The following is a 25,324-nucleotide window of genomic DNA, read 5'->3' as shown; positions in this document are numbered from 1 at the left end:
ACAACTAGCTTCCTTTCTCTGAAGAGATCATAAAGGTAACTACGGAATCAGGAGACTTCTACCTCCTACCAAATCTTCCTCCTGCCTTGTCAATGAGATTGTAACCTCCATTCTGCAACATAATCTGGAGCAGAGGTCAGAGATTTTGGAGCAACAGGTTTAGAGTAAGCAGGATGACAGAGGAGACAGAGACCACCTTTCAATTTGGAGGAAAAAACTAAATTCCTGGAAGGCAAATGGATGTGTATTAACAGTAACTTACTAAAAGAAGTTAAGAAATCTAACAGAATCTTTCTAGTGATTAAAATACAACTGTCAGTCACTACAATGGCATCAACGTGAAATTCCACTATGCAAGACAGCCCTGTTAAGAATCCTGTAACTACTCAGTGGATCTCTGAGTCAAATTTTTTTCTGCACAGGGTTAAAGCAGGTTTAACTCTGCTAATCCAAAGCAACAGTCTCTTGGCATCTCTTCAGTATTTCAATTTCAAGCTCTGCCTGTCTCACAGGACTTACTACCACTAATGAACCCAACAGTACTACCATGGGCTTCCCCGTTTGAAGATTTCTCAAGCTGCTAATTCAGCCATTTTTGACACAAAGATCAGTAGGCAATCTTAAATGCATTAATTTAATGCCAAGGGTTGGGGTTCGGAGTGAAGATAATCACGTTACTCTCAGCAGCACTGTGGCTTGCAGTGAAAAGTTAAGAAAACCAGAGCTCTGCTGGTTTGTTGGCCACAAAGGAATCCAGCAGTCAAACCAACAGCTGTTGTTTTTTTTGGGCACTGTTCTCTCCTCTAGCGAGCTATCCCACCATTGGTCTGCATTGTCACTTCCAAAAGCGACACACAGCTGATTCACTGCTCCCGAGTGACCTGGATTCTAAGTCAGTCGTGTCAACAGTAGCAGGGGATATTGACTCTGTTGCTTAGGGTAACTAAATGCAATTTGCTTACACAAGACAATTTAAGTCTTGCCAATGCAAGATCTTGGGAAAGCGAACAGCAGAGCAGCCATATTCCAACGACGCATTTTTACTTATGCCAACTAACAGATATTTAAACTAGATTATCCTTGAACTGTAAAAAGCAAACATTTCCAAGCCACCATACTTATCTCACCCACCCTCAAAGAGAAGAGACCCTGCAAGAAATAAAAGTTAATTTCCCAAATGCAGATAAAGTAAGAGCATTGGTTGTAAATAGGCTCCACCTACCTAGGATATATCACTGCTCAGCCTGACCATAAGAGTGTAAACAAAGTATTGGCGCGTAGCCTGAAGGGTCTTGAGAATAGGTACCCAGCCCTAGTAAGAAATGAGGAGACCAGGGTGACTAACCCCAAGACAGCCCTGTACAGAGATATAATTATTTTTTTTTTGGGGGGTGAGGGAGACACACCCTTGTTAGAGTTTAATTTACTAGAGTGTTTACATTTATCTCAGCTGTAAACATAGCAGCATTTATGATGCTGTGAAGCCAGGATTAATCTGTAAATGCCAAAATGATTAAATACTTTGATGCCTCTTTAAAGTCTATAAACTCTATGCATTTAAGTGAAAACATGAAAAACTTGTTAACTGCCTTTTGTATACCAATGCTGCTAGCTGAATTGCAAATGACACATGAAGTTCAAAAGATCTTAAAGAGGTTAAAAAGATCTTAAACATAGCTTTATAAACATGAAGAGGTTATTGACTTGGGTGGTAATACACTAAGTTGAACACTTCTAATGCTGTGTACATATACTGCGAGTGCAGTCTTGCACAGAAGTAGTTTGCTTTCTGGCATGAATTTTGGGGTGAGAGAGATTAATCCCACTAATGCATTTAACAACATTATCTAACCCTCTTCCTCCTTCCAAAAAATCCATTAACCCCTAAGGACTAACTATAACCAGCATTTCAGATACTCGCTGGGGGGAAAAATGTCTCCAAGATTTATACAAGATGCAGCTGGTACTACATATTCCTTACACCAGACACCCCAACTATCCCTCACAACATTGTTTTGAAAGTCAGGCAATTAAACTGAGTAGTGAGGTTTTTTAAATGATAATTGGAGGTTACTACGTAAAAGTCTTGCAACAGGAACTTTAGAGCACAATTCCCTGTATGGAAAGTTTATATATAATCAATTACGCCTTTGCTGTTTGGATCCATTTTAATTATTGGTATTAAAAGACTTGGCTACCAAGTCTGAGACAAGATAAATTTGTATGTATCAGTTTTTATTCTAATCAGTAGAAGTTTCCCCTCATATGTAACAAAGGCACGTTTCCGACAAGACAAGAAAATCTTCCACCTGAAGTCAAATTGGGGGAACTTTCGATCCCAGCTACTGTGTCTGTGACATAAGCTTAAGAACATCTCTAACTAAACCCATCATAATTAACACCCTCACCTTATGCATGTCAAGAACAACTGAAAAGCTGATCTCCTATCGGAAGTCTTATACTTCAGATTATTTGGACTATAGAAAATCCTTTCAAAGAGCTTTATGGAGCAGACATTTCGTAATGAACAGCTTCTGCAGGTATTTTATATGGGACTAGTAAGGCATGCATAAACACAGGGGAAAAGTGGTTAAAATGCAGGGACAGAGTGGAAATTCTTGATTCTTGGGCTCACCTTGTGTAGTATGCTGCCTTCAGAAGTTACCAATGGCCAGTGATCAAGAAGAAGGCACACCCACCCAGCTAATTGGGCAATGCTGCTCATGGAAGGCTTGGGTGCAAGGGTCAAATCAAAGAACTCCTTCCTGATCTCTACAAATAGTCATCTTTCAGCCAGTAGCACAAGACTTTGACTTCCCATATTTTGTCTTACTGTAGCTTACCTATTAAATCATTCTTTATCACCTACTTGCAGCAATGAGTTCCAGAGACTGATAAAGTTTTCCCTAGTAAGTAAGTATCTGCTTTTGTTTTAAATTAGCTGCATCAATTTCAACAAGCCTTATGAAACAGGGTCAAAAGGGGCATGCAGGTCAGATTTCGCTATACCCTTTATTGTTTTTTGTCTCAGTCAATTCCCATTACTCTAGAGTAATGAGATACTACTTTTAAGTATCATTATTCTCCATGCTGAGCCCACCCTCTTATGCAAGCCCCCTCACTCAACCATTTTCAGTGCCCTTTTCACTGTGCTTTGGTTCAATTCTAGTGCATCTTCCTTGAGGTGAGATTACCAGAATTCCCTTTGGCTGCTACTGTGTTAACCAAGACATTTCAACAGAAAAGGAAGCAAACTACTGAGCACCTTGCAGTGTGAAATTGTTAGTTGAACAAAAAAGAGTTTAAACTTGAGCATTTGGGGGAATGCAAGTGGTGACTTAGCCTACCACCGCACAGATCTCTAGAGAGCCAGTTATTTAGTGATTCAGGAAATGGGCAATACTTCAGGCTGGGCAGGAAGGAAACAATACTGTGATATCAGAGTACTGCATGTTTTGGGGGGCCCTTGAGAGCCAGTAGCTGGCATTCCCACCATTAGTACAAATGCTGTCAGCATTAATACACTGCTCCTGGAAACTGTGACTTTTCACCAAAACATTATGAATAAAAGGAAAGCAGAACCTTGGGGCTGAGGGGAAAGGTTGCCGCTCTGAGTGTATTTTATATGCAGTTACTTACCAAACTGGCTATAAGGGAATTCTGGCTGAGCAGTTGGGGGTTTGCTCATGTCCTGAGTTGCCTGAGATGGTGGTGGTGGCGGTGGGAAAGCTAGTGGTGTTGCCCCAGGAGTGGCAGGTGGAGGGGGTACTCCAGGAGGGGCAAACTGGTCAGGTGGAGGAGGTGGAGCACCATATCCAAAACCTGATAAATAAGAGGCAGAGCATAAAATCTGTGACATGATACGAGGCCAAAAGCACTTGGACTTTTCACTTGGCTTCAGAGTAATTTAACATTTTGTTGTAAACCCTTTGTAAGGTGTCTACAAAAAAGAGATTACTACTTGTTGCCTGCAGCTGAAGTAAAGGGATTGATTTAACCATCTCTTGACAGTCATCCTATCCACAACTAAAGTCATTTAAGAGATGTGAAATCTTACACCTGTTACACAGACTGCATGTGCTTAACAGCAATTGAACCATCTTACCTAGCAAATAATAGCTGAAGAGGTAGCCACAGGTACCGAAAGGTGTATTGGGGGAGCAGGGAAAGTCATGGTGAGACACCCCTCCAAAAAGCCTTTCATCCATCCAAATAAGGAAGTTGCCAAAAGCCACAGACTGAAAAATCCTGGACAGGCTGCTTCCCCAAAGCACAAGAATCGGAACTAAGAGGTGCATAATGGCTGTTCAAGAAACTTTGGATAATTAAGGGCATCTTTCTGCCAGTTTTAACCCAATTGTGCACAGGAATTTTAAAGGAATGTAAAGGAGTTAGGTGCCCAAATCCCATTTAAATTCAATGAGAGTAGGGTGCCTAATTTCTTAGGCTAGAATTTTCAAGGGAGCCTGTGTCTCTAGTCTTCAACATGTAGTATTACTATGTCGAATACCTCAGTTCTAGAAAAGAGGAGGTCAAAAGTAAAAGTCCTCAGTCAAAACCAAAAAACTGAGAGATTATGGTATTACTGAGTATTACTAATATGATCAAGATGGATGGATTCAAAGAAACAGGATCTGAAAATATACTGATTTCTAGTTACAGTACAGAAATTTGAGTGGATCCACATGTGGATCAAATGTGAATGACTCCACTGAATTTACAGAAACGCACGAAATAAAGAAACAGAAGTGACTAAAACCCGTTCTTGTGTTCAATGGCACATCATTGGTTCGAGACTCACAGAGGACACTTACTAAATGGTGGAGGGGTGCCATAGCCCTGTGGGAACCCTTGTGGAGGTGGGAATCCTCCAGGAGGCGTAGAAACTATATATGAGGTAAAAGGTGGTGGAGGAGGCGGGGCTCCTCTTCCTGGAGGAGGCGGTCCATACCCACCTAGAAAATCCAGTACAGAGTTGTGAGAACAAGCGGTGCCTTCATCTAAACTCAGCACAGCAACTTTTTAATACAAAGTCAAAATTACCCCAAACAGAACAAAGAAGTTGTTACTGTAACTGGGAACCAAACTCTGGGAAACTCTCCCCCCTCCATCTATGGATATGAACATTGGGAAATGCTGAGAGAACCCTGACTGTAAATAACTCTACACTTCTCTTCTTCGTATTTAATTTCTTGATGGCCAGTATCAATTTAATTGCATTATCAGCAAAAGGGTGTATTCCAATTCCCAACACTGAATAGTTAAGAACAGAACAGTTCCCCCACTCCATATTTTTTCCAATACAAACTCAAAAGTTAGTTTCAAAACTGGCCTAGAAGCACTGTACTTGAGAAATTTACAGCCACCATCAATTCTCATTGAAATGCAATTTACATCTGAACTACCAGTTGGCCTTTTCTACAGTTTACAATACACTAAACAATGAAACTTTTGTTCCCTACTTACCAATTGCCTGTCCAGCTGGTACCCACATTCCTAAAACAATGAAACAGAATGATAGTTTATCCACTTATATATTGAAACTGTTCTATTAAAAATGGCATACAATGCAATTCTGAAAAAAGCAGTGTTCTACATTGATTAAAGAGCTAATGCAAGAAGTGTCCAGGAGTCTCAAAACTCAAATTACACTCAGTGTTCAAACAGAGCATATTCTAGTGTTAAAAATAATTCCATAACATTGTTTAAAAAGACTAAGGATTACAAAGGTGAAGCTATAGATACAAGATGTTTCAAATATAATGCTGATAAGAGTTATCATTCAGCTATTTCAAGTGTTTTAGACTCATGGAACCTCATTTTATATTTGCTGCAGTGTGAAGGTAGAAAGTTTAACTTATTTAAGAGTTCTTCATTTAATCCCTCCCACAGACGGATATAATGATACCTTTCCCTGCAAATAACCAAGATGAAAGTGATCTAGTTTCTCAATCTGAGTTTGCAGATTAGCAAAACCATGCAGACTGTCAAAGCCTCAGCTGCAGCTTTCAAGTAAATAAGCACCAGGGGGAAATGGTAAGCCATCCTATGGGGGCATAATGGACAAGGTGACGCCAGCCCCTATCTCCATGGTAATAATTTCTCATATCTGAGAAAGGCAGGTTATATATTCGTTAGATGTGACTCAATTATAGAATCATAGAATATCAGGGTTGGAAGGGACCTCAGGAGGTCATCTAGTCCAACCCCCTGCTCAAAGCAGGACCAATCCCCAACTAATTCATCCACCAGTTATGCCACCTCATTTCTTCATATGGCATGAAAACATTCTTTAGATGAATTCAACACGTTTATTCCATCTCCAAAATCTTGTTGGTTTTTTTTTATGGCATTCAAAACTAAAACAAGCATCTGCTCCTTCCCAGCCCTAAAGGGCTCAAGCTAAATCAAGAAAATTATAAGCATTAAGTGCTCCCCTGCATCACCACTAACAATCAACCCCAGAGCTGCTTGTTACTTTTCCAGGCTACACTAAGTAATGAAATACAAAGACACAAGATAGCCTGTTTTTCCTTCATATTTCACGTGTAGTTTCTCTTGAAACTCATTTCAGATTTCATCTTTGAAAATCTGTGTTCCATAAATATTTTGAATCCGGGTCCCATGCCACCCACATTCCCACAGCTGCAGAATCATGGAATTCTCCCTGACTTCTCCCCACTACTAGGTAAAAAGAACATGCTGATTTGGTACTCCTGCTCCCCACACTTAAACAGAATGGATGAAGCACCAATCACAGTACTGATCCCCACTTAATCAGGCTGGGGGATGTTGAGGAAACAGAACTTGTGCTGGCAAGACCCACTGATTTCTGCAGCATGTAACAAAAATCATTCTGAAAAAAATAAACTAAGGAAAAACCCAAGCAGAATTGGGGAAAACAGATGCACAGTACTTTAGTTCTCTACTGTATTACATCACTGCATAGATGGTTTCACTCCACTTGGAAGTATCTGTATCACTAATGAGATGATGTTACCTTTTGAAAGAATAATGCAAGTTAAATGTGGTCAGTAACAAAACCATGGCTAGTGAAAGACACTGCCAGTTTTAAGGAAGACAGGAATCACACCTTTGACTCTGGGTCTCTGAAACCCCCAAAAGAAAATTTACCTTGAGGGCTGTATCCTTGTTGCCAGGTAGGAGGGGGCTGACCTGCCCAGCCATTGGCAGCACTTGGCATGATCCGGCTTCCCCACTGGCTGGCACCCGGTGGCCCTGGAGTTTGGCTTTTGCTATCACGAGGTTCTGCACGTTTTACCTCCACCTAAACAAACAGATTAGCCATTTAGGAGATGATGTAGGTTAGTTCACCCCCCTTCCCTTCACACACACCCTTAATTACACTTAAGACTACACTTAGCACCTTATGACTTATGTCTAAATACTTAATTATAAAACTAGTTAGGCCAGTAATTAAAAAATGTTTCTCAGGTACAATAGATGCGATAGTAAGACATTACAAGTCCTATATCAACATATATTTAAAGCAAAACATGTCCTACAAACAATTTCTGTTCCATTATATTAAGTAGTCATTTGCTTGCTCATCTTAAAGCAGCAGTACCCTCTTACAATGGCTCTTTGCTAAAAATTTATAGGCACAATCTTTTTAACTTAGTCTTTAGACTATTTTTTAAATGTTCACTGTGACATTTACAAAGAAGAAAACAATTTTAGTAAAGATCTTTCTACAAGCAAAGAGTCCACTCTGAAAAAGGGTACTAATGCTTTAACATTTATGGATGATTGGGGTTCATTTGGAAGTTATAGTTTAAACCCACCCCATCTACCTGCAATTTCAGCTCTGTTCATACCTGAGAAACACACATTCGTTTGTTTGGTTTTTTACTTAGGTTTTATTTAAATGTCTAATGGAAGATAAAGACTTACCTTCCCCAGGCTAACGCTTAAAGAATCTCAAATAACTCAAACAATGTCAGAGGGAATGGATGTGATAAGAGAATCTTACATTACATCTAACAAAAAAGTAAACAAACATGCAAGTAATAAAAATGGACAGTTGAGTCAATAAGAAGCAAATCTTCATACTGTGTTAAGTCAGTGACAAAAACCTTCCTGTTTTTAAAAGTGTTAATAAGCCTCAGTGCTTAACTTATTTCATGTAAAGATAAAATGTCTTAGGGCCCCAGGCATCAAGTGCATCTGACCTACTTCAAATAAGCTCAACATTCAATATAAACCTCTCAACAAAAAAATCCAGTTTCTGATTTAATGAAACACTCAGCACTCATGTATGCTGAATTAAAGTATTTTTTTATTTTACGATTAATTTTAGTGGATGCCAGAGTACAAAGAAAATAAACCTCAATCGCTAATGGGCCTGAGTAGTACGGAAAATAAAAGTATTCTTCCTGCTATGTCTTAAAACCATTCATGTTAGAGAACAAACAGGAAATTGGCACAGCACAAGGACAAAGGCCTCCCTCCCCTTCTTCTGAAGATGCCTCAAGGACATTATACATGACAGTAACCAAACCTCTGTCAGCTGAAGGCCCTGCTAGAGAGGAACCAAGGGAATTCCTCAAAGAATTCAAATTAATGAGCCTTAACGCATTTTCCTGAAGGGAATTCGGTTACTGCTTACACAAGCAAAATCCTGCTCGTAATTTTAAATTTTTTCTTTCAGTAACATACGGAAGCAGATTCACTTCAGCAATTCTTTTTTGAGAATTAAAAATGTATTTCAAAGTCTTGAAGCGTCTATTAATAATAAATGAAGGGGGTGGACTATCTAATGTTACATTTATCTAAATGGCAGATTTAATTAACCTGTACACTGGCATTTGGATGTGTTAAGATGCCTAAACTAGGGATTGGGACAACCTAATGCAAACAAATTTTAGGATCAAGGTGAGAATTCTAGACCTGCTCAAGGCCAAAGTTATAAACACAAGAGGAAGAACTACCTAGGTTTCTTTCATGCAACCTGGGAAAATACTGCATATATTTGTGCATGTTTTAGATTTACAGGAGGCTCGCCACAGATTTACAGAACCATAAAAAAGTAGCCGTGGCATCCCTTGGTTCTGTTCATAAATGGCATACTGCTTTGCAATCTGTCCTCTAATTTAAGTAGTTCTTCCAAAGTTTAAGGGAATATCAGTGAAAAAGCAATAGATGCACAGAGGATAACATAAGAAAATAAATGTGCCAATCCTGAAAACACACAACTTTACTCATGTAAATAGCTGCATTGATTCAACTACTCACAGTAAGAAAGTTATGTTCGTTCCTCCTTCCAAGATTTGGGTCAAAAGTGTGTTCATGTAGATAATTCATTTGTATTAATTGGTAAACCATTCTTTTTCTCAATGTGACTATAGTTTCAGTGTATCGAAATAGGGTAGTAACGCTTTAAATAGTTAAACTTTAACAGTGACTTTTTAAAGCACTTTGTACAGAGCATTGTAATTTAACAATGCAAATTTTGCACTAACCCACAAGAACACATTACCTGTCAGCTAAGTAAATGCCTGAGAGCTACTAGGCTGTAGAAATCTTAAATTCAACATGGAAAAATGTTTGAGTTAAAGGAATATGACAAAGTCCTTTGGTTTTGATGCAAGTTTCTTTGGGGTACTTTTCACTGTAGATTTTCAACGGCCTTCTAACATCTGTGTTTTCAAATTCAGGTTAAGCTGTATAAAGCGGAAATATTTTCAATTTTACCAGAATTTCCCTTTCAGAAGCTGTGGTATTCACAATATAATTAAGATTTAGGAATTTCTCTCAGGAACTACTTATTCATCTACTTCTAGATTTTCCACAGGTGAATCTTAATGTTCACATTTGATTAATACAATCAAAAGGAGTAGAAAGGCGGAATCCCTCACCTATCAAACCTCCTTGTGCTGACAACACAGTATGAAGATGAAACAACCAGAGGTCACTTAACTGCATTGTGGTTAAATACTATATAGAATATGTGGGTTCGTATCAAAGTTTCACAGTAAGTGACCCAATTTTTAAAAAACCAATCCTTCATGATGTTTTATGGTCTTTTTTGGGGGTTAAAGTTTAAGAGTATAAAGGCAGATCCCCTCAAAGTGCCTCAAAATTCGAATATTAAATGCACATCTGAAGGAGTGGTATGTTAAACCGAGCCTTAGACAGCTCAGAGATTTCACTGGGATCTCAATTTACAAACATATGAGAATTAAAGCTAACTTCTATCCCTGCTGCTGAAAAGGAAAATAGTGAGCAGTCACGTAGCAGTGCATAAACCATGACTATTCATATAGTCAATTTATTCAGATACAAATTCTGCTCAAATGGAGCAGTTTGCTACTTGTATAATGGTCAAAGGCTCATCTGAACTGTTTAAATAACTTGCATAAATACTCAGGCCTTCAAGGTCTGTTTCCTTCTCATGGGATAGGCAGCAAGTTAAGGAGAGGTTCCCCTCATATCCATTGTCTTATGCAAACTCAAGGGACTTTCCCCATCATCATGGACAAAGCCCTGAATTTGGATTTTCTTTAACTTTTTAGGATCTCCCTGCTTAACCCACAAATTACTGATTCTATTTCACCAGTGAAATTGCCAATTGCCCAAGGCTTGGTTTTGTCTTAAGGTAAAATAAAACTACAACTACACACTTTTTTGCCCATGATGTCGTGAAAATGCATGTTGACAGCCTGGTCCACTGATTGTTCGTCCTCGAAAGTAATAAATCCAAAACCTAGCCAACGACGAAGAGTGAATCAAGGTAGCAGGGTGTTGTGACACAAAACAGGATGATGAACAGTATTAGGGGCGGACCAAGGGTTCAAGCAGGGGCTTCAGATAACCAAGGCTTGTGTTATGAAGTTCTCAAAAATCAGTCCTCTGAGAAAACTGTAGTGTGTACTTTATATATAAATTATCGGGCAATTAATGCCTCAGCTTAGTTTTATACATGCAACATTACAAACTGAAACAATTAAAATCAATGTTTAGTTTCTTATATCTAATCCATCCACTAAAATGGGTGGAGAGATAAACACTACTACAACACCCTAAATGTTACTGTACCACAACTTCTAAAAACAATGTTTGTGGAACTGCAAGTTAAAATAAGGCAGCTTTGCTCTTATCCTTGAACCAAAATATATCCTAGGATTAGGAACCCAGGTAAAACTTACACTTGTCACAGTTACTAATGCTGCAAAGTAACCCCCCCTTCCCCCCCCACCCAAAAAAAAAAATTGTGTTTGTGTGTGGGCTATTTACTTTCTTAGAAAACAGCACAAATTTAAAGAAAATTTTTTTGAAATGTAGTTGATAAAGCATGAGAATTTTTACCATTCCATGGATGAATGATAAGCTTCAGAAATTAACAGCCTAGGTCAGAGATTCTCAAACTTCTTATATCTTAACACAGAGAGCACTTAATGGACATTACCCCTTCCAATCATAGCTCTCCTGTGCCAAATATAGCAGTTGCCTACACAGCAAACAGGAAGTATTTAGCTGTTTAAGCTAACCAGTGTTGCCTTTAAAAAAAAACAAAAAAACACTCATGTCTCTTGCTTGTCAATTCCCCTCTGCCCAATCTGTTTTGTTGCTATCCCTTCCCCTTGCTGCCTGATTCCCTTCTTCTTCAATCTCAGTATATGTTCCCCAGTAGCCTTTTTCCCTGCACATCTCTACCACCGGTTCTCTGGTGTTCCTAAGGGCAACTAATTTCCTCCTCTCATCTATAGCAGCAATCCAACTGGATCCTCCTAGCATCCAGCTGCTTTTACAGGCAGCTAGGTTCCAATGCCCATAGAAGCAGCTGGAAAGGAGAAGGTACCAGCACCATGTGAGCTGAGAACTCTCTGCAGTCACAGTTTGAGAACCACTTCGCTTAGGCTGTAGCTGCTGACACTGCCTAGAGAGTGGAAAAGTAGTGGTTAATTTCACAGAACATTAAGGCTGAGTCATGCCATCAACCACTCACTGCTGGTGGAATAACCAAATCCCAGGAAAGGTAAGAACACATGCAGTATATAACAGTTTTGCCATTCTTTAAATTAGCTAAGGGGTACAGCAGTAAAATTAGAAAGAAAAAAAAAACAAAACAAGGTGCAGCATCAAAAGCATATGGAATATGGGTGCATTTCTGCTTTTCTGAAACCCAAGATTTCCCCCTTGGTTTGCATTTTGCTTTGCAGCTAGTGCTGACAGCAGCCATATATTGCTCTAAAGCGTTAAACAGAAATACAGTATCTATAACAGTTAGTGTCTCTCTAAGCTTATCCAACTGGGTTGGGTAAGCCCAAAGAGGCCTATTGTAGAGAAGGTTTATATATAAAATACACAAAGATACAGGCCAAAATAGATTCCAGCAGGTCAAATTCTGCTGTCAGCAACAAGAGCAAAAGACATCACTAAAATAAAATTAAAATAAAAGGAAAAAACTTTTAGCATTTCCCACACACAAGAGACTGGCAGTATAAACGAAGTTTTGTTGGTCTATGATGAAAGCAGCCTCAAAACTGAAAGCAGCATTTCATCAATATATTTGTCTGAAGTTAACTGGAATTCTCACCAGCACTGGAGTAGAAAGAGGACACATTCAAGTCTGCATTGAGTATTAGATCAGTTTAATATTATAGCTTTCCGTCTCAAAAGATGAGGGAAAAACAGATGATACCCATCCAACTACTGAGATGGTCTGTTAAAGTTTGTTCACAGAAAATTGGGCGAAGACAGTAGACAGATGCCATGTATCAGGCAAACAGACAATTTTTTAAAGACCCAAACACCATAACATAAAAAGAGTATTTAAGAAATGAGAATGATTACAGATGACAGAACTCCAGAGCAGATGGGAACGGCCACAAAATTTTAAGAGGATGTAGTAAAAAACGATAAATATAGCTATTGGAAGACTTGCTCTAACTTTTTCAAAGGCAAAAGTTTACTGATGGACTAGACAGATTAACACATTGTGTTTAAGATGAGATCTAGGGGGACTCAAGAAAAGAGAACAGTGAAGCTGGATTGCAGCTAGAGCGAAGAAACTGAACACACACAGAAAGAACCTGTGAGCTACTGAAACGTAGTTGGTTTAGTTAATGAAACAGCATGAAAACAAAGATCACAACAAACAAAGCAGATTATTTCTTTTAGGAAGCAACAACAATAATAAATAATAATAATAATGTTGGCTATGCTTTTACTTTACTTGGAATTTAGAAAAGTTCTTGATAAAGCACTGCACAAAAGACCACAACAACATGAGTAGGTATGGGATGTGGAAAGGATAGGATTGTGTGTAAAGTGAAGGACTGGGGACTTGAGTATTGAAGACCCAGGGCCAGAGTCTCAGAGGTCAACACAGCAACCATGATTTATATCACCTGAGGATCTGGCCCCTAGTTTTCTTGTTGTAAGCAGTCTGAGATGGAGGAAGTAGCAGTAGACTGCCATAGGGGACAGTAACAGGGCCAATTTTGATCTTTCTCTCTCAGTGACTTGGTAAAATGACATGCACTAAGGGATTTGTAGAAAGTGAGAAACAACTAAAGTCAAAGGAGGAAGGTAAAATTCAGAATAATATGGATAGAAAAGAATTTGGGCAGATAAGTGGGCGTCTGCAATTTAATGCATAGAAATTTAAGATAATAAGTCAAAAGAACAAGAAGAGTATAAGCTCAATAGCATTTTACATAACAAAATACCAAGCAGGAGAAAAATATTCTTGGATGTACAAACAGCAGCACTGAATACAAACCATGAGGAAATTTTTCTAACATTTTCTGTGGGATTAAGGAGGCCATGTTTAGAAACTGTGTGCAGTTATGTTATGAAGAGGATACAGAAATGGAGAACACAAAAGCAAGCTTCGACAGTGACAGGACTGAGGGATTTCAGTCATTTTTTAAAATTAGACAAATCAAAGAGAATTGTGGGGTACAACTACTCCCTCAAATGGATGGACTTGTAGGCTTTCATCCCAGATGTCTTAAAGTTCTGCTTTACCCTTTAATATTGTGAGTGGATTGGGAGCCTTCTATCAATTTTTTAGTGCAGCTTTAGCAGTGGAGCCATTAATCCAAACCAGCTGTGATGTTTTAGTCCTTTTTGCTCAGAGGTTGCAAGATTGGGATAAATATTTCAAAGATACAGGTGATGCAATAATTTCTAAAAGACAGTTTTAAAACTCCAGGCAAGTTTTAATCAGGTGTTTATTTTGGTCTCCACTGCCGCCTCTATTTAAAATAAGATGCTCTACAGCATTTACTGAATGGATGAATTTGTTTTCTATTTAAGGAGAACAGATCAGTTGCAAGAGGATTAAGACTATTATCAAGGCAAAAACAAAACAAATATATTGAAACTTCGTTTACACCCCAATAAAGACAAAGCCCGCCCTTCCTCTGACTGTGGAACTGGCCTGTACCTCTGTGATAAATTATCACCTAGAGAGAAGAAATCTAAAGAGATATCGTTAATCACAGTTAAACAATTCACAGAGAGAAAAAGGAAAAAAAAAAAAAAAAAAAAAAAAACTTACTTAACATTACTGTACTTTACTATGAAACACTTAAATATGCCACTAAGGATGTATGTCTAAATTAAAAATAAAACTAAGACTTGACTTAGCTTAATAAATATGAAGTGAATATAGTTCTTAATAATGGAGTCAGAGGAGAAATGAAAGTTCAGATGGCAAACTATTCTCTAGCATGTCTCACATGCTACAAGGTGATCAGTGCAACTAAACTTCATGTACTTTTACAATATTGCCTCTGTAATAGTCAACAAATAGATGACTGATGCAATGAAAAGTGGATGACATGAAAATTACTTCATATTTTGACCAAAGGTTACAGACTCGCTCATATAGCCTATTAACTGCTTTCCTTCTTAAGGAACACAAATAATAATTCTAGCATGAATGGGGACATATAGTTCCTGCAAACATATAAACAACTTCTCAAAGGCATGTAATTTATGTAATTTAAGAAAATTGTTTTCCCTTGAATTTCAAGTGAAGACATTTAACCAAAACAAAAAGCACAAATGGATGGATCTGATTCCAATCTCATGTTTAGAGATAATTTGAACCACAAAGAAAAAAACTGAATACAAAGCAACTGTAGACTTTAACATACCTTCATGTTAAAACAGGGGAGGTGGGAAATCTGAGGCAAATTAGTTAACTGAACGTTTTCAATATTATTTTAAAAACCACATGTTTGTTCAGATGTTTAATTCTGTTCATATTCAAGTAAAAAGAACCAGCAAAAAATGAATATGTAACATCTGACTTTAAAAACACAAAGACACCAAATGAAGCTGTGTATGAAAAGCCTACATTTGTGATATTTGTCCACTGAAATCTTTTCCTGAGGCAATGTAAAAAAACCAAAAAAAAAAACAAAAAAAAAAAAAAAAAAAACCAAACCACTACGTTTTTTGATGGTGTGAAATAGTTTGCCATCTGACTACAGGAGAGGATGAAGAAATTTCAAGGACAAACTAGATCAGCCTTTACCTCGGGGCCTCTGTTTCTCCGCATCATAGATCATTACAACTTCAGTGACCTGGAAGAGAGAAGGGAAATTCTACTAACTATGTTATCAGAGGAGTGATACAAGCAGAGAAGAACAGGCTGGTTTCCAGCACTCATTCCACAAAGCACAATTAAATGTCTGATGTAGCCATCAATATTTGTCTGTCACAGCACATGCAAATAAACTCCAGTAAAGAGCAACACTTCCCATTTATGAAAATTCTAATTGAGTTCATTTGTTCCTAGCAGCTAAAGTATAACCACATTGCTGCTTATTTAGGACTGCAACAAAATTTACCCACCAAAAACATTGATAAAGTGGTGTTACGGTTGCAAAACTGTTTATCCCACCAACCAGACCATAAAAATAAGGAAACAATTAAATCATTCAACACCCCTTTTCAGTACTACTTCACAGTCTCAACTACCTTTCTTCCACAACATGCACATTTCCACCCTCATCCTGAACGAGGCAACCTTAATTCCAACTACTTTACTGACTAATATAGGATTTGTGTAGCTTTTCTGAATTGTATTGTATGTAGTTCCACACATGCTTATGCCTCTCCTTGGAGCGTGGTGTCCCTGAGATAAGACATTTCTGTGATGTTTAAGCAAAGTTATGCCAGTGGGTAATGCTAATGATTGTTCTACACGTGAATTGTTTAAATATGGAAGTGATTATAATGCTAAATTACAAAACTGGTGTTAAGTCTGAGATGTTATCACATACACATGCAGAGAAGCTGAAAGTTTTTGAGAACTATGATCATTTAAGCTGGAGGAAAACAGGATAAAAGTTCAAAAAATGCTTCCTTGGCAAACACTGGTAAATATTACACAGAAAAGCCAACTGGGCCCTCGAGAGTTATTGTGAAAAATTTGTATTGAGACTAAATTCCATAAAATATTAAAGGTTTCAGAGTAGCAGCCATGTTTTAAGTGCAAGTTTCAATGGAAGCTTACTGGAGCTGAAATGGATGTCTCCGTTTTATTTTGAAATACTCTGAAGTACAGAGTCTCCAAAATACTGTAAAACTAGTTCAGAGCACATGCATGTATTAAACAGAGTTCATCTGTACTGCTTTAGGGCTGATTATTTTCAATGTTAATCACCCCCTCCAGGTTTTTCAGAATAAAAATTCACTGCACAATTAATGTGATCTGCAGAGACTAACCCCAGGGGTGCCATTTATTTTAATGCCAATTTTAAAGGCAGCTTATTTGGCCATTTTCAAGATAAATATAAAAATAAACCAGAAAGTTTCCAGTTTCATAATCTTGTGGCTATTCCTATATCACTACATCCCTGCCTTAAAAAATTACTTTCAATTTAGCTTAGAACATTTGTATCTCAAGCAGCTGAAATAATCTATTAGTCTGATACCCATTTGTCTTGCTCTCCAACTTCTGTGAAAGATTCCAGTCATGTTTTGGAGATCACCACAAAAGATACACTCACTTGAAGGTATATTATCGAACTCTGCTGACTCAGGTTTGTCATCATTTAGAGCTGGTAGGCCATTTGGCAGCATGACAGCAAGCCATATATTATTTTGACACATCTGTTCTGCTGGTCTGTTCGATACTGCTTTGGCTTGGAGTCCTCCTTGCCACACTGGTCAGTAATAATCCCCATAGGTCTCTTAGAATCAGAGCCTGCCTTTTTGTGTTGTATCTTAGCTTCTAGTTTTTCAGGCTGCTATACCTGAAATTCTGTGTGCTCTTGAGTGTGTTTTTCTCAGAATGCAGGATCCCAGATTTCTACAGGTACTTAAATGACTACACACACAATTCTTGTCTTAAGAATAAAGAAAAGGAGTACTTGTGGCACCTTAGAGACTAACCAATTTATTTGAGCATAAGCTTTCGTGAGCTACAGCTCACTTCATCGGGCTGTAGCTCACGAAAGCTTATGCTCAAATAAACTGGTTAGTCTCTAAGGTGCCACAAGTACTCCTTTTCTTTTTGGGAATACAGAGTAACACGGCTGTTACTCTGAAACCTGTCTTAAGAATGCTACCCTGGCTCCCCAAATTCTATTTTAACTATAAAGTGTTCTACTTACTTTTATGGCACTTACACTCAATGGTTGTGGCCTCCTATATCTGATGGAACTTAACCCTGTATCTCCCAAGCCATCCAGATCAGAATTGGAAAGCCATAAGTCTGCGAGAAGAGCCTTTAGAAATTATGCTCCACAACTATGGATTCCATTCCCCATTTTTATTTGTAAACTCAGTCTGTCGCAGCTTTTCAAACTAAAGAAACATCTATTAGCCATTGGTGTTGGTAATTTTTTTTTTTTAAAAGATTGTTTTAATCAACTTTCATTGAAAAACATCATTATACCACTTGAGAAAGATGGCTACATAGATGCTTTGGACTGCTGATGGAATTTAGAAAGATAGGTGATTTAAAGGTGAAGATGGTGACAAAAGCATTTTGGAGTGACAGCAACCAATCAATAGCCACTGTGAATCTCTTTGCTTTTGACATTATGACCAATACAACTGACATGAACAGTCATATAAAATGTATACTACTCCACAATATTTTAAATTGAACTTAATATACAAACTAATCTTTGAACCTTGTAACAATTTACCTATTCCAGAAAAAATCTGACAATAAAAGTAGAAATAAATGTGAGTTTAATGAAGTCATATCTGGAAATTTTCATTCTATATCAACTTAAAACTGAAGCTGGCAAAATTTCAAGAAAAGCATGAGTAAGAAACTGCATGACTCGTAGTCTGACCCTAGAAATGAGATTCTAAAGACTGAAAGAATTCAGTTACTTCTAAAAAACAGCATCATGAAACCAAAACAATGTCAAGTGGATCACCAAAAAGTCTTTCACCAATTTGCTTACTTGGTAGAGGACAGAGACCTGTGGTGATGCAAATTCACTGAAGTACCTGCTGTTCCAAAAGCAAATGGAAAGTTTTCATAATAAAACTACAGAACACTAGAACAACAGCTGAAAGGAGGGTGATAAGTCATAATTAAACTTGAGGGTTCCCCCCCCCTTTGAAGGGGGGAGAGAAAATAGTATCAGGAATAGCTAAACCAAAGGAGGCAAGGGAAGGTGCATGACAAGTTGTGCACATGAGGGCAAGAGATCTTATGAAAAACAGCAAATGTGCTGCAAAAGTAAACATTTACTGTACTTTATCACAAAACACGTCAATATGTCTCTTTGGCAGTTTGCCTAAATTAACACTAAGATTTGACAGCTTAATGAAATCAGAATGAAGACAGGGGGAAAAAACATCTTGTAACCAGCTGATGCTTGCCATGATGATGAATGACTCACCACTCCGAATTTCTTGAAGTATTCCCTGAGCTCAGTCTCGCCACAGTTGTGGGGGATCCCACCAACAAAAATTTTATTTGATTTACTGTTATCACTTCTGGGTCCTTTCTGCTAAATCAAGAGGAATAAAATACTGTTAGTTAGAACTGTGATAAACACTGTAGCATAATCTCCTCCACTGGTACATGAAGGTGGGTTGCTCTAATCCATTTTGCATTCTAGGACTACAAAAGTCACAATTCAAATTGAAGTCCAAACTTGCAGGCCACCCATTTTATTTCAAATGGAGCAAAAGCCTGTTCTGGATTCATTAATTTGGTATGCTTAGCTATAACTTGGTGTTCTTTCTTGGTAAGGATGAGAACTGAGGGCAATGTTCTGAAAGCATTTATTTATTAATTTCTTAATTAAGCAGTATTAACCAGCAGGTTGTGAGTTGTGCATCCTCTTAACCTTAAGGGGATTTTTAGACACTATCATTTACATTCTTTCAATCCACAAAAGTTGGGTAATTAAAATATTACTGATGTCATTAGCAGAACTTGAATGTTGATTAGTCAATCACCCAAATAAAGGTGGAGGAACATCTGTAGTAGACCTGGGCTGTACTCTATCTAAACATTCCCGTGGCTATCGAAGAATCAGAGTCACGGATTACTTAAAGCCACTTTTTTTTTTTTTTTTTTAAAGTGAGAGCTACTTACAGCCTGGAAAAGGTTGAGGCCTATCAACAGTTGACTCTATACTCAATTTCAGCAACCATGAATTTACAAGCCAGATGGACTTGGTTCACAACCAGTGGAAGGCTAAACATGTTATTCTGGGAAATCAAGATAAGAGTCCAAGTAAAACAGACTTCATTAAAGTAACTTTTTCATGGATTTCTACAATTCTGGGTAATTAGAACAATACTTTTGGGGGGGAAATTGGGTAGCAGAGAATTTACACTGATCAGCCCTAAACTGTAGTCAGATAGTTTCTACTTCAGTATATTTGCTTACAGGATAGACACTCAGGATAAAATTTTCAGAAGTGACTAAGTGACTCAAAACCACAAGTTGTGTTAAAAAGGTGATGACACACTTAGGGCCCACATCTCAATGGAAGTCAAAAGGACGCAGGCTCCTAAGTCATTTAAGTCCTTCTGAAACTTTTACCCAAGTGCACCTATTCCCGCAGCCATTTTAAATATAATATATCCCCATCATATTCCCCAAGTAGATAGATGAAGCTTACACCAAGCAATTCATGTTCAGGATTTACTGTTCCTCAGAAACAGAGTTCAGATTTGGGGACAATTTATACCTTCAAGTCAGCGGCACTGCTATGGGTACCCGAATGGCCCCACAGTATGCCAACATTTTTATGCCTCACTTAGAACAACGCTTCCTCAGCTCTCGTCCCCTAGCGCCCCTACTCTACTTGCGCTACATTGATGACGCCTTCATCATTTGGACGCATGGGAAGGAGGCCCTTGAGGAATTCCACCAGAATTTCAACAATTTCCACCCCACCATTCACCTCAGCCTGGACCAGTACACACAAGAGATCTACCTTCTGGACACTACAGTGCAAATAAGCAATAATCACAAACACCCCCCCCAGACCAGAAACCTACTGACCGCTAAACTTACCTACATGCCTCCAGCTTTCATCCAGACCACATCACATGATCCATTGTCTACAGCCAAGCCCTAATATACAACCTCATTTGCTCCAGTCCCTCAGGCAGAGACAAACACCTACAGGATCTCTATCAAGCGTTCTTAAAACTACAATACCCACCTGGGGAAGTGAAGAAACAGACTGTCAGAGCCAGAAGGGTACCCAGAAGTCACCTACTACAGGACAAGCCCAACAAAGAAAGTAACAGAAAGCCACTAACCGTCACCTACGGCCGCCAAGTAAAACCTCTCCAGTGCATCATCAAGGATTTACAACCTCCTGAAGGACTATCCCTCCCTCTCACAGAACTTGGGAGACAGGCCAATCCTTGCTTACAGACAGCCCCCGAACCTGAAGCAAATACTCACCAGCAACTACACACCACACATCAAAAACACTAACCCAGGAACCAATCCCTGCAACAAACCCTGTTGCCAACTTTGTCTACATATCTATTCAAGGGACACAGTCATAGGACCTAACCACATTAGCCACACCATCAGGGACTCATTCACCTGCACATCTACCAATGTGATATGTGCTAGAAATGCCCCTCTGCCATGTACACTGGCCAAACCAGACAGTCTCTACACAAAAGAATAAATTAACACAAACCAAACATCAAGAATTGTAACATTCAAAAACCAGTAGGAGAGCACTTCAATCTCCCTGGACACTCAATAACAGACTTAAAAGTGGCCATTCTTCAACAAAAAAACTTCAAAAACAGACTTCAACGAGAAACTGCAGAACTGGAATTAATTTTCAAACATGACACCATCAAATTAGGCCTGAATAAAGACTGGGAGTGGCTGGGTCACTACAAAAAGTAATTTCCCCTCTGTTGATACTCACACCTTCTTGTCAACTGTTGGGAATGGGTGACATCCACCTTGATTGAATTGGCCTCATTAGCACTGACTCTCCAACTTGGTAAGGCAACTCCCATCTTTTCATGTGCTGTAATATATATACCTGCCTACTGTATTTTTCACTTCATGCACCTGATAAAAGTGGGTTTTAGCCCACAAAAGCTTATGCCAAAATAAATGTTAGTGTCTAAGGTGCCACAAGGACTCCTTGTTGTCTTTGCTGATACAGACTAACACGGCTACCCCTCTGAAACAGAGCTCAATTTGTAGACCTAACCATAAAGGAAGACTGAAAGGGACATCAGTTGATTAAAAAAGGTCAGTCAAAAACCTTTTGCCTATAACTGCAAAGATTTCATCCTCATTTTGTGCTTTGCATGCTCACTCATAGATTTTAGAAGTTACACTATCCAAACAACAGGTAAAAAAGTAGATGCTAAACAGCTACTTTACCAGTTAGATTAAAAAAAACCAACACCACCACCACCACACACAAACAGGAGACAGAACAGTACTAAAATTAAACAAGTAAAATAAATATATTTCAGAAAAAAATGTGTTCAAAATATAGCAGAACTTTGAACAGAGCAACAATCCAGTTTTCTTCCCCAAAAAGATGGCGGTGGAGGTTAAGCTATGGTACAATACCTGATGCTACCACAGTATAAGTAACATAAATAAGTTTTTAATTACCGTAATTCATCCCCCTACCTCTCCCGCCCCCCCCCCCCAAAACCCAAAATACAAGTGTTGATGAAATTCTTGAACTTTGTTTGACTCTTGTAAATCAGACATAAGAGCTTATTCAGATTTAGCCTGTTTGAAATTTCACAAAAGCATACAATTTAACTTCTACTCTATTTATCCTTGCATAGTCACAGACCACCATTACCCACATTCAATCATACTTGCTTCTTGTCAAAGGTATTTCGTTGATTCCCACACTCTGGCTTGTTGTACATCTAGAAGCAATCAGTAGGTATGTCACAATGTCAGTTAAAACGGCAAGAATCTTTGAACAAAAGACCTAGTAGCATAACCAACAACTCCAACGAGAGCTGCACCCCTAGGAAAAAACCACTTGGCTGTTAGAACTAAAAATTCTGTTGAAGCAGCATGTATCAATGTAAGCTCCTTCACACACCAGAATATAAAATGTAGTCAGCTTTAATTTAATTAAGACAATATCTGGCCTTAATACCAACTGCTTACTGTGTTTTACACCAATACTTCTGCATTTCTCTCTCAGTTCCAAGCAGGCTAAAGAGCTTTCTAAAATGTATGTAAGATGATCAGGAACTGCGAGAAATACCAACATGATATTCATGATGTGTATGGGGTGAAGAGCACAGGCCGCTAGCCAGAAAGACCTTAGAATATATCTATCAGTATACTTTAAGGATCTCTCCTTACCCATCCCTCCTTTGGCCGTGTTCTTTCTGGTTGCATTCCCCGAGGCGTACATGGCTTTGGATCAATCTGTAACAAGTTCCAAATTGGTCAGTTCCGAGTGTGCAGAATATTTTGCTCTAATAAATGAATTCAAAGCAGCTGTGGATGCCACTCTCTAAACTTAACACTTCTGATAAAAGTTACCCCCAGATTACACATTTCAGAAAGAACTATATTAAACATAGCTTGAATTATTCATATGTCAACCACCACCCAAATTACTTCTACATTCACTGATTTTAAAAAAATATTAAAGACCTAGTCATAGTCTAAATAGTTAAAACCAAAGTGAAAGGTAAACTTACATTTCGACCATCCAATGTATGTGGTCTGCTAGCCAGTACTGTTCCCACACAGTTGGGATCTTTAAATTTGACAAATCCAAACCCTCGAGATTGGTTTGTTGTTTTATCTTTCATTATTACGCAGTCTACAACTTCTCCATACTGGGAAAAGTAGCTACGGAGAGTTTCTGTTAAAAAAAATATGGTATTAAGCAGAACCAGCAATTAAAGAGTATAACTTTTTGTAAAACTGATATGTCTAAATCTTCTAATATGCACTTGCTAAAACCTGGCACCTGATGATTTGTACCATTTAAAGAGGATATACTAGCCATGTATCTGAAAACCAAAGGTGCTCATTGTTTTAATTCCACTCAGGCAGATGGAAGAAAATAGTGCAGTAAATTAGTTTTCATAACAGAGATCTGCTATTTCTGAGTCAGCACTTTAAGGGGTGTCAAAACCAACTTTTCCAAATACCAACCAACATAACCAGGGAATATAAAATTTCTCCATATCCTTGTCCAGGAGATATGAAAGTGACACAATGTAAAGATGAACACCACAATCAGGAGAGAAACTTAAATTTAAAGTTTCTTTACAGGAATTCTATTACCATCATTCATTAAAAAGCAACAAAATTGAAGATTAGTAGTAAAGACTCATTTGAATTTTCCAGAGATTTTACTACTATATTACTTTATAAGAAAGTATGAGGTATAAAGTTTTGTCCTTTGTAATGTTTTGGTATAATGGTTGTAGAATACATAACTTACCTTGTGTTGTACTCCAGTCTAGGCCACCCACAAACAACTTTCTGTAATTCAAACAACATATTATGGTTTAGTATGAGGTCTGAATCAAACAACATGCATTATTTTAAGTAATAACATACACAACCTGTTTGTGCTTTCATCTAGCTAATGTAGTATTTTAGCATAGTTTGAAGAATTCAAAGCCTGTTACTCACTGAAGATGAATTTCTCCTTTGCTTTTAAGTTTCCACTTTTATTTCAAGATTATCTTCAGCTATGTTACATACTATGAGTAAAGGAAAAGATTTAAAAACACTGAAGTATTACTTCTTCTGCACCCCACAGGTATAGGATTGCACATTTATACCATGAATATATTTATTCTCATTTGAAATAGCAGATATGAAATGTGCTAGAAAAGCAGAAGGTAAATCAAACATCAATAGCTTCAACATGAAATAAAAGAAAACAGATGTCTAGCACTAAAATATCCAGAAGAAAGACGACATCAAATATCTTTACTTATCTACTCTTTGGGGCCAAGCGGTGTTGTTCATGTTGTGAAAATCTCAGTTCAGACAGTATGATCAAGGATCTATTCACCATTTTATTCCCGAGTTAAGGGTCTGAAGTAGTGCGTAGGGTCTTGCATGGACCCTCTGAGAATAAGCTCAGAGAACATTAGTGTGACTGTTTTAATAAACCCATTAAACACTGAATGTTGAATGAAACATACAAAATTGTTAAGAACGATAAACAACCACCCAACTAGATAACAGATGATTTTAATAACTGTAGAGTAACCAACGGGATATGTAAACACTGAAAATACTGCAGTCCCTGTATCCCCTTTGTAAGAATAAACGTTATAGCAGATTTCCCAAGTTCTCTAATGTATGTCACTTTACCTTTCCTTCAAGAGATTATCTTTAAAACTACTGGGGTATGAAAATTTACTCCACCTCAATTACTAAAGTTATCTTGTACCAACTTCCAAATGTCAAGCAATAAAATGTGTACACACAGGGAAATGATATAGCAAATTTCTTGTATGCCATATGCTAAAAGCCCAATGGGAATCATGTTTACCAAAGATACATGCTTCACTTTAAAGCATGTTGAACTAAACACAATAATGAAAAATTCAGCCATCATTAATTCTAATCACCTGGAACTTCTGTATACAGCTTTCCCTTTGACCTAACTATAAACTTAGAGAACATTTGAATTCCCCCTACTCTCAAATCAGTAAGCTGGAATTGGTTCTTTAGGTGAGTTACACCCACTTGTCTTTGGTTTCCCAAAAATCAGAAAGAGAAAGTCAGACCCAAAAATCCATAAAAAGAAATTCTTACATAGCCATCAAAACATTAAAAGTGATTATTTGCTACTTATATGTTGCTACTTCACTTATCTTGGAAGGCTAGTCTGATTCATTTTTGGTT

The 25,324-nt window shown here is 38.0% G+C and overlaps 1 protein-coding gene across 5 annotated transcripts in view; it reads right to left on the bottom strand.

Annotated features, from left to right (window-relative positions):
- The window catches only part of DAZAP1 (DAZ associated protein 1), a 35,444-nt gene that overhangs the window by 2,222 nt on the left and 7,898 nt on the right, over positions 1-25,324 (bottom strand). The window contains exons 2-12 of one of the 5 annotated variants that reach the window (XM_048831275.2): positions 23,901-23,941; positions 23,146-23,312; positions 22,802-22,867; positions 18,852-18,962; positions 15,515-15,563; positions 10,644-10,726; positions 7,135-7,288; positions 5,467-5,496; positions 4,815-4,955; positions 3,640-3,822; positions 1,223-1,312 (exon numbers count right to left, since the gene is read on the bottom strand). In XM_048831275.2, coding sequence (XP_048687232.1) covers positions 1,233-1,312; positions 3,640-3,822; positions 4,815-4,955; positions 5,467-5,496; positions 7,135-7,288; positions 10,644-10,726; positions 15,515-15,563; positions 18,852-18,962; positions 22,802-22,867; positions 23,146-23,312; positions 23,901-23,941 — 1,105 coding nt within the window. In that variant the 3' untranslated portion in view covers positions 1,223-1,232. Of the gene's footprint in view, positions 1-1,222; positions 1,313-3,639; positions 3,823-4,814; positions 4,956-5,466; positions 5,497-7,134; positions 7,289-10,643; positions 10,727-15,514; positions 15,564-18,851; positions 18,964-22,801; positions 22,868-23,145; positions 23,313-23,900; positions 23,942-25,324 lie in introns of those variants that run through there. The other 4 variants (XM_048831273.2, XM_048831272.2, XM_048831277.2 and 1 more) reach the window with 4 other exon arrangements.

This window comes from Caretta caretta, chromosome 25, assembly GCF_965140235.1.
Source record: "Caretta caretta isolate rCarCar2 chromosome 25, rCarCar1.hap1, whole genome shotgun sequence".
Lineage (NCBI taxonomy): Eukaryota > Metazoa > Chordata > Testudines > Cheloniidae > Caretta > Caretta caretta.
The sequence above is the reverse complement of the archived record's forward strand: the minus strand, read 5'-3'. Positions and strand labels throughout refer to the sequence as shown.